Here is a 10,193-nt window from a genome sequence, read left to right as displayed (position 1 = left end):
GCTCCATTGGAATAAAGTTGGCCCCGGAGCTGAGGATGGCTCTGTAGCCTCTGCCTCAGGCGCTAGAATGGTTCTGGTTGCAACAGAGCAACGCACCAGATGGGCAGAGCATTGCCCCCTGGTGGGCATGCCGGGTGGACCCCAGTTGGGCGCATGCGGGAGTCTGTCTGACTGCCTCCCTGTTTCCAACTTCAGAAAACAAACAAACAAACATAAATTAAAAAAAGAAAAAAAAGAAAGCAATCAATGAACAACTAAGGTGTCGCAACAAAAAACTAATGATTGATGCTTCTCATCTCTCTCCTTTGCTGTCTGTCCCTATCTATCCCTCTCTCTGACTCTGTCTCTGTAAAAAAAAAAAAAGTTAGTTTAAATATCTAATTAGAATAGAATGAGAAGCAACATTGTTCATTTCCCCTGCCAGAGAGCTCACCTCAAACCTCTCAGCACTCCCCTTTGAAGGATAGGCCTTCTGCTGTCTCTGTTGCTCTTTTCCAGCCAAAGGTGTCCCCAAGGGGACAGCCCCTTGCAGATGCTTAGAGGGTCAACCCCAAGTGGCCTGAGGATCCTCTCAGTCAGTTGGGAGGTCAGTAGCCAAGGGAGAAGGTCATATATGCTAATTTCAGCTCTTCTTGTTAGTGACTCCAGGAATCTCCTTGTTAAGGATTAATCCAACATTGCTGCAAAAGTCTCACTTCCAGGCAGAACTAAACCTGCTATCTCAGGGCAGAACTGGCCTGGCTTTCCTGTCGTTATGGTCTCTCTCCTCAGGTCCGGTCAACAAGGCAGAGCTATGATTGGCTCTTCCCCAGCCTACGTGAGCTCAGGGGGTCCCACTCCTGGCTCAAGGTGTAGCCCTCACGTGAGGCCCTCAAGGTTCGGACTCCCGGCCTGACTCAGCCTCTGTAGAACCCCTTGTTAGCCCCGTGACTCAGTTTCTTCCTTTGCTCACGCGGGCTTACGGCGTGAAACACCTGTGTGGAATGCGGAGGGGGCCTCCAACAGCTTCTCCAGAATGCGTGCTCCTAGGCGGAGCCCCAGAGACGGGGATTTACAGCGCCCCGAGCGCTCCTTCTGGCCCTGTCCTGGACTGGCCCTGGCGAGTCCATGCTGCCTGGGGTGGCAGTGCAACACCAGGTGAGGTTCACCGGCAGGACTGCCGGGGAGATACCCGCCTGGGACCCGCCCGCTCAGGTTCTTGAAAGGCCCAGGCCATGAAGAGGCTGCGGGGCATACGGCCAATGCCCATGTCTGTGCCCACTGCCTGACGCAATCCGAGACGCCCTTGCTGCATGCCAGAGCTGGGGAAACCTCCCCCGCGGTTGCATCACTCCTGACAGGTTTGCTACAGAGGTGCAGCCGAACCAATCAGCGGGCGCGGTGGGCTGGGAGCAGGCCGCTCAATTACCCACTCACAGGGCGGAGCGGTTAAGCGGATACCAAAATCCAAACGTAATTGGTTTAGAGGGGATTTGCCCCGCCCCAATCACCGCAGCAGCTGGACGAGGTGGGCGGTGCCTGCCAGCCCGAGGGTTTTAAAAGGGCCTTGTCAGGGGCTGCGCAGCTGGAGCGACTAAGTGGTGCCAGGCAGGTGTGCGTGTCCGTCAGTCCCTCGATACCTGCGCCGGACAGCTGCCCGGAAGGCCGCCCGGGCCGGTCCCTGTGCCCGGCACCATGAAGCAGGAGTCTGCAACTCAAAACACCTCGCCTGCCTCGCCGCCCGCGCAGCACCCCCGGGACGACGGCGACCCTCAAGCGCTGTGGATTTTCGGGTACGGCTCTCTAGTGTGGAGGCCCGACTTCGCCTATAGCGATAGCCGTGTGGGCTTCGTACGCGGCTACAGCCGCCGGTTCTGGCAGGGAGACACCTTCCATCGGGGCAGCGACAAGATGGTGAGCATACGACCGTGCCCCAGGGAATACGGATGGGTTGGGTTGGGGGATAGAAGAGGCGGGATAGTGGGCTGTCCAGGGTTTTCTGGGCAGACTCCTTGCTGATGGGGGAAATAGGTAAACCAGTGCCCAGGGTTTGTTACTTAAATATGTGTGCCCAGCAGATCATTGTGTGATGGCTGGAGTCTGGTCCTATGGTTAACCGTGTTGATGAATATTTCTGATTATCAATCCGGGCTACTGCCATGTGTCTATTTCTCCTGCATCCATGCATCACTCCCACCTCTCTCTCCTGGATGAGTGGGGATCTCTGAGGCCTGTGCTAGCAGGGTTGCTAAATCTCTGGCTCTGATGGCACAGCTGATTGCTAACTTGTCTTTCTCAAAATCTTTCTTCCTTTCCTAGCCTGGCCGTGTGGTGACCCTTCTTGAAGATCATGAGGTAAGTGCCTGAGTGAAGAGAGAGGCCCTGGGGCTGAGCTTGGAGGGGTGCCAACAGACAGAGTTTGTGGGTCCTTGGCTGCAGATTAGATGTCCCTCTGGCAGAAGGAAAGGGTGGTCTAGTTTGGTGCTTCTCACAAGAATTTCCTGAGAATCTTATTAAAGCCCGAAACACATTCCTGACATGTTTACAAGTGATGCTACTTAGACCACACTGTGAATAGTAATCCTCTTCACCCTGGGGCTAGACCACCTTGTTACCTTGTTAAGAAAGGGAGGAGGGCTTGATGTATTGCTTTTAATTAGATGGCTCATCAGCTCTCCTCTCATCTTTCTTAGATAGCAGAGTCCTGGGGTGGGACCAGCAAAGAGCTGTGGTGACTTCGTGACTGACCCCTGTACCCATGTTTCCTCCTAGGGCTGCACTTGGGGCGTGGCATACCAGGTGCGAGATGAACAGGTGAGCGAGGCTCTCAAGTACCTAAACGTGCGGGAAGCAGTGCTCGGTGGCTATGATACCAAGGAGGTCACCTTCTACCCTCAAGATACCCCTGACCAACCACTCAAGGCACTGGCTTATGTGGCCACCCCACAGAACCCTGGCTACTTGGGCCCTGCACCTGAGAAGGCCATTGCTACGCAGATCCTGGCCTGCCATGGCTCCTCCGGCCACAACCTCGAGTACTTGCTACGCCTGGCGGACTTCATGCAGCTCTGTGGGCCCCAAGCACAGGACGAGCACCTGGCAGCCATTGTGGATGCTGTGGGCACAATGCTGCCCTGCTTCTGCCCCACCGAGCAGGCTTTGGCACTGGTCTGAGGGGTTGAGCCCCTGCAGCGAGTGCTTGCATGAATATGGTGGCCAAATCTCCACTCCTGTGCGTACAGACAGACTCGATACAACTGGAGCTCACTAAGAAGACTCAGTGGGCAGTGGTGGCTCCTCTCCTTAAGCCTCTGCCTGTCCATCAGTCTCTAGCTGTGTCCTGCCTGACACTGACTTACTACTTGAAACTATTTATTGTACCATGTTAGTGTGGTAGGCGGGGTGGGGGGCTTCCCTGGACACATGGGCCCTGCTGAGCAGTGCCCACCCCAGGTGCCTGGTGCCTGACCAGATTCCCTTCAGTGCTGCTGCTAACCCCACATCACCCAGGCCTCCACCTCCCGAGGGAGCCTCCAAGAGCCTTGACCCTCTAACCCCTTAACCCCAGTGTAACCATTCTGTAGTCCCAGAAATACCACCTTTGAAAGGTCTCAGCCTACTGCCGAGAGATAGGAGGGATTGAGGAGAGGGGGCCCTACAGGAACTAAGGCCCCTGTCAGCCCTGCTCATCCCCCAGGTCCCCAGGGAAAAGCTAGATCTGAGCCCAGGCACAGCTGCTGAGGCTGGGCCAGGGCCTCTGATCCATTTGGCTTGTTTCCCTGTCCTGTATGTCTGTGCCAATCCTATCTGTTTATCTATTCCTGGAGAACCCATCGCTGTAGGTCCTGGCACCATCCCAGTCTGTCTATACTATTACCCATAAACTGATCTCTTTTTATCTGTGCTGTGCTAGAATGTGGTTCTTTTTTCAGATGGGAGCATTGGGGGCAAGTGAGGTGCTAAAGCCCTAGAAATCTCATAAAAGAGGAAGGGCACCCTCTTTGTCTCATCTCTCTCCCAGGGAGCAGGCAGGACTGCCAGTTACACCACTCCCATGGGCACTGTTCATGTTTTCGTGCATGAAGAATACCACCGAGTCATGCAGATTTCAGCCTGTGCAGCTGTACTTGGCAGCTCTGTGAGAAGTATTTTTACCACTGACCTGGTGCCTTTGTCTCCTTCCCCAAGGAACCGGGCAGATTTGGAGCTCAGACCAGGTCTTTCTCCTGGGCCAGTGTCTGCCTCTTTTTGATGGTGAAGCTCAATCTCAGGTGTCCTGCTAGAGGAGCATGTGGGTTAGGGTTGGATCTTGACAAGTTCTGGATGATGCTGACAGTGAAGACCTGTGGCCTGAAGGACCTAGTGGCCCTTTGACTGCTGAGGTCTGGGTGCTCACTTTCTTCCTCTGGGGTATGGATTGTGCCTTGCTTTTACCCTGACCTGCCAGGACTTTCTCAATGGAATGAGTTGCTGGGATGCCCTCTGGGAAACTGCTTGTTCACCAGTGCCTGCCCTTGGCTACTCCTTCCCACCCTGAACCCCAGGTGCAAATCCTTGGTTCTAGGATCTCGGCCAGACCCTGAGCTCCACACTGGGAATGGCCCCTCACTGGGCTCAGCCTCTGCTCCTGGACCTCCAAGAGTGGGTGTGGGACCCAGACAATAGGCTTTAATAGCAGAAGAGCTTCGCTCCAACCCAGCCCCTTTCCTCACTTGCCCAGTGACCTCCAGAAAAGTAGCCCTCTGAGCATTAGTTTGCACTAAGATGTGTGCTGTGTGTTGCTGCTGCTCTTGTGGCTGTGTCCTGGATTGGTCTGAGTGTCCCCAGCAGGGTTAGCTCCAACCATGTTGGGTGGTGTTGTGCCTGGGGAGTGTGCCCATGTGTTGACAGCCTCATGTCTTGGCTACTACTACACGTGGCATCTACTCAGGTTCTTCTGGGAACTCAGGGCGGTGCAGTTGTCCCTCGCCATATTGCAGTTCACTTTTTGTGGTCTCACTGTATCGTTAATTTTAAAATTGTATTTATCTAATTTTGTACCACAGATTTTTTGCTATGTTGCGGGATTTTCCGGTATCTAGGTTTTTGTTTGTTTTTTTCCCAGAGACAGAGAGTCAGAGAGAGGGATAGATAGGGACAGACAGACAGGAAGGGAGAGAGACGAGAAGCATCAATCATCAGTTTTTATTTATTTATTTGTTTGTTTGTTTATTTTTAATTTATTAATTTTTAGAGAGGAAAGAGAGAGATAGAGAGAAGGGGGGAGGAGCTGGAAGCATCAACTCCCATATGTGCCTTGACCAGGTAAGCCCAGGGTTTTGAACCGGTGACCTCAGCATTTCTAGGTCGACGCTTTATCCACTGCACCACCACAGGTCAGGCGTCAATCATTAGTTTTTTGTTGTGACGCCTTAGTTGTTCATTGATTGCTTTCTCATATGTGCCTTGTCTGCAGGCCTTTAGCAGACCGAGTAACCCCTTGCTCGAGCCAGCGACCTTGGGTCCAAGCTGGTGAATTTTGCTCAAACCAGATGAGCCTGCGCTCAAGCTGGTGACCTCGGGGTCTCAAACCTGGGTCCTCCACATCCCAGTCCGTCACTCTATTCACTGCACCACTGCCTGGTCAGGCTATAGGTATTTTTATATATTAATTATTTTTGTGGTTAAATAAGCATTTTCTAGAATATAGAATGTGTTTAAGAGCATAGGAAGTATTGATAAGAGTGTGGGAAAGGTTTATAAGGGTGCGGGGGTTTATAAAGCCTTAAAATATATATAAATAATAAGTATAAGGTCGCTACTTCACAGATTTTCGCTTATCGTTGGGGGTTCTGGAACCTAACCCCCGCAATTGACAAGAGACCACTGTATTTCCTAAGCTGCTATAGGCCAGGCCCTGATCTAGGCACTGGGGATACAGCAGTCAAAAAATCCTCCTTGTGCCTGACCATGTAGTGGTGCAGTGGATAGAGCGTTGACCTGGGATGCTGAGGACCCAGGTTCGAAACCTCAAGGTCATCGGCTTGAGTGTGGGGTCGCTGGCTTGAGCGTGGGATCATAAACATGACCCCATGGTCACTGGCTTGAAGTCCAAGGTCGCTGGCTTGAAGCCCAAGGTTGCTAGTCTGAGCAAGGGGTCACTGGCTTGAGCAAGAGGTCACTGGCTCAGCAGGAGCCCCCTGGTAAAGGCACATGAGGAAACAATCAATGAACAACTAAAGTGCCACAGCAAAAAGTTGATTCTTCTCATCTCTCTCCTTCCTGTCTGTCCTTCTCACTCTCTCTCTCTCTAAAAAAGAGTGGGGAATCATCCTCCTTAAGGGACTCAATGTCTGGAAACTGAATGGTGACTATTCAGAAAATGTGCTGTGATGGGAAGAGAATAGGGCACTTAGCTTAGAAAGGGCTCCTTGCCTGGACATGGTGGGAATGATTGTTCCGAGTCCCAAGCCTGAGAATGGATTTTCAGTGAACAGAGGCAGTGAATAGCTTGTGCTAGAGAGGGGAAGCAAGGTCAGACCAGCTGGGACAGAGTGACATGGCAGAGGGTCCATGGGCTGGGCACGTGGCAGGACTACCTCCTGTATCCTGCTGGCCAGCCTGGTGCTGTGGAGGGGGCATTCCTCCTAGGTCGACAGGGCCTTCGTGGGTTCTGGGCAGGGAAGAGACTGCTCTAGAAGCAACACTGGCTGCTCTGTCAGTTGAAGGAGGAAGGCCAAAAGGAGGCCAGGAAGAGGTAAAGGTGGCCTGAGCTGGGTTTGGCAGTGGGCATGGACAGGAGGGTGGATTTGAGAGCAGGTTTAGGGATGAGGTCAGCAGGGCTTGGTGTGGCTGGTGATGAGAGTGAGGGAGAGGGGAGAGAAGAGCAAGCTAAGGTTCAGAGTCAGAATGGGCAGGGTGGTAGAGTGCTTGAGTTGGGGGTGCCAGTGTGGGGCAGTGTCATCCAGGTGGACTTGTAGGAGGCAGCTGAATATAGATAGGGACTCGGGAGAGAAATCTGGGCTGGAGTTAAGAGATTTGGAGACATACATGTTGAGGTGGTGCTTGAAGCCAAAGACAGAGCTGAGGAATCAGTGGAGGGGGTGGGGAACGTGGACAGCTCTCAAGAAATTTGACTGCTAACAGGAGAGAAGCAGAGGGGTTATGGAGGGCATGGGGAAGGTGTATGGGTCTCAGGACCCCTTTACAAATTAAAAATTATTGAGGACCCCAAGAGCTTTTGTTTATGTGGGATAGAGCTATTGATAACATGTAGTGAATTAGAAATTGAGAAGTTAAAAATATATTTATTAAACTAGAAAGAGCCTGATGAGGCGGTTGCACAATGGATAGAGCATCAGACTGGGAGGCAGAGGACCCAGGTTCAAAACTCGGAGGTTACCTGATCAGGCAGTGGTGCAGTGGATAGAGCATCGGACTGGGATGCAGAGGACCCAGGTTCGAAACCCCGAGATCGTAGGCTTGAGCGCAGGCTCAGCAGCTTGAGCACAGGGTTGCTGGCTTGAAACCCAAGGTCACTGGCTTGAGCAAGGGGTCACTTGCTCTGCTGTAGTCTGCTCCTCTCACCCCAGTCAAGGCACATATGAGAAAACAGTCAATGTACAACTAAGGTGCCACAATGAAGAACTGATGCTTTTCATTTCTCTCCCTTCTTGTCTATCCCTATCTGTCCCTCTCTCTGTCTCTATTACAAAAAAACAAAACAAAACAAAAAACCCCGGAAGTTGCCAGCTTGAGCGTGGGCTCATCCAGCTTGAACACGGGGTCACTGGCTTGAGCGTGGTATCATAGACATGACCCCATGGTGTGGCTTGAGCCCAAGATCGCTGACTTCAGCAAAGGGTCACTCGCTCTGCTGTAGCCCCCTAGTCAAGGGACATATGAGGAAGCAGTCAATGAACAACTAAGGTGCTGCAACAAAGAATTGATGCTTCTCATCTCTCTCCCTTCCTGTCTTTCCTTATCTGTCCCTCTCTGAATCTTTGTCTCTTTAAAAAAAAAGTAAGAAAAAGAAAAAATTTATTGCATGTTACCATATTAAAAAAAAAAATGATCCTATTTTCCAAAACAAAATATTTAGTGAAAAGAGTGGCATTGTTTTATACAAATATTTATTTATTTATTTATTTATTGTTTATTTTTTTAGGTGAGAGGAGGGGAGATAGAGAGATAGACTCCTCCATGTGTCCTGACCTGGATCTACCTGGCAATCCCCCCACGCCTGTCTAGGGTCAATGCTCAAGTACCGAGCTATTTTTTAGTGCCTGAAGCTGACTCACTTGGACCAACTGAGCAATCCTCAGCACCAATTGGTCACGCTTGAACTAACTGAGCCACTGGCTGTGGGAAGGGGAGAGGCAGGGAGAGAGAAGCAGATGGTTGCTTCTCTTGTGTGCTCTGACTGAGAATCAACCTGGAAAGTCCATAAGCCAGGTTGATGCTCTATCCACTGAGCCACCGACCAGGGCCATTGCTTATTTTAAAATTTTTATTTATTGGTTTTAGAGAGAGAGGGAGGGAGAGGGAGAGAGAGGGAGAGATACAGAAACATTGATTTGTTCCTGTATGTGTCCTGACTGAGGATCAAACGGACAACCTTTGTGTTTCAGGATGATGCTCTAACCAATTGAAATGTCCAGCCATGGTTTTTTGTTTTTTGTTTTTGTTTCTTTTTTCTACAGAGACAGAGAGAGACAGAGACAGAGAGGGATAGATAGGGACAGACAGGAATGGAGAGAGATGAGAAGCATCAATAATCAGTTTTTCGTTGCGGCACCTTAGTTGTTCATTGATTGCTTTCTCCTATGTGCCTTGACCGCGGGCCTTCAGCAGACCGAGTAACCCCTTGCTCAAGCCAACGACCTTGGGTCCAAGCTGGTGAGCTTTTGCTCAAATCAGATGAGCCCGCGCTCAAGCTGGAGATCTCGAGGTCTTGAACCTGGGTCCTCTGCATCCCAGTCCGACACTCTATCCACTGCGCCACCACCTGGTCAGGCCAGCCATGGTTTGTTATATTTTTTTAATGTCTGACAGTGGAAGCAGCTGGATTCTCATCTCTTCTGCATTCAATCTTTTGCAAATCTAGCTCTGAAAACTCCATTGTACGCTTATGAGGAAATGACAGTTAAAAGGCAAATAACCTCTTAGTATTATTATGAAAATATTTATGACCTTGTAGACTTCCTCAGAGGGTTTTGGGGACCCTCAGGGTTTCCTAGGCCATTTTTTGAGGACTTCTGGTATAAGATCATTAAAAAAATTTTTTTTGGTTTATTTTTTACTTGGAGGAATTCAAGCAGGGTGATGGGTGAACACCCAACATGAGACTGCAGCATTAAGGAATTTCAGAGTTAGCAAAGACCTCAGGATCCACCTGCTCATCCCTTGAGGGCATCCTGGAGAACCAGGACTGAGCAGAAAAAACCAGCTAATGTAATCCCTGTTTATTTATTTAATTATTTATTTGGTGAGAGAGAGAGGAAGGACGGGAAAGGAGAGATAAGAAACATCAATTTTTCATTGCAGCACCTTAGTTGTTCATTGATTGCTTCCTCATATGTGCCTTGACCGGGGGCTTCAGCAGAATGAGTGACCCTTTGCTCAAGCCAGCAACCATGGGGTCATTTCTATGATCCCACACTCCAGCCAGTGACCCTGCGCTCCAGCTGGTGAGCCTGTGCTTAAGCTTGCGACCTTGGGGTTTCGAATATGGATTCTCTGCGTCCCAGTCTGATGTGCCACTGTGTCAGGCCCAATCCCTCTTTATTGGGTCTACAAAGGCAACAGAGGCCTGGACCTCCAGCTGTGGGATATAGTCAAACACAGAATCCCCCTCGCACCTGATCTGGGGTGAGGGCCACTCCAGGAGCTCCGGGGAATGGAGTAGAGGCGGTCAGGTGTGGGAAGGACTCAAGCCTCAGGAACCCTCCAGCTGGAGAGGGAAGGCATTCTAGGTGTGTGGGGATAGCTCCAGCAAATGAGGGAGCTACAGGACTTTGGCAAAAAGCTGTGTAAAGGGAGCCTTTTGGTTTGGGGGGCCAGGCTGAAAACTACTTTGGAGTCAGTTCATGAAGGAAGTTGTAGTCTTTATCTTGTAAGGAAATTGAACTCTGTGATAATGTTTTTGATTTTTCCTCCCTTGGAAGGGTCTTTGTTTTTGTTCTTTTGTCTGTTTGTGAAGCAGGCGTTTTGTTCAGGCCTGGGTTAAAGGAGGC

At 50.7% G+C, this 10,193-nt stretch overlaps 1 protein-coding gene across 1 annotated transcript; it reads left to right on the top strand.

Annotated features, from left to right (window-relative positions):
* The first annotated feature begins 1,482 nt into the window (after nt 1-1,482).
* CHAC1 (ChaC glutathione specific gamma-glutamylcyclotransferase 1) lies at nt 1,483-3,877 on the top strand. The gene is made up of 3 exons (XM_066277044.1): nt 1,483-1,893; nt 2,299-2,334; nt 2,752-3,877. Exons 1-3 carry the CDS (start codon nt 1,675-1,677, stop codon nt 3,151-3,153), a joined length of 657 nt encoding a protein of 218 aa, XP_066133141.1. The 5' UTR covers nt 1,483-1,674; the 3' UTR covers nt 3,154-3,877.
* Nucleotides 3,878-10,193: the final 6,316 nt, after the last annotated feature.

The sequence above is a fragment of the Saccopteryx bilineata genome, chromosome 4, assembly GCF_036850765.1.
Source record: "Saccopteryx bilineata isolate mSacBil1 chromosome 4, mSacBil1_pri_phased_curated, whole genome shotgun sequence".
Lineage (NCBI taxonomy): Eukaryota > Metazoa > Chordata > Mammalia > Chiroptera > Emballonuridae > Saccopteryx > Saccopteryx bilineata.
This window is presented reverse-complemented; position numbering and strand designations above follow the sequence as displayed.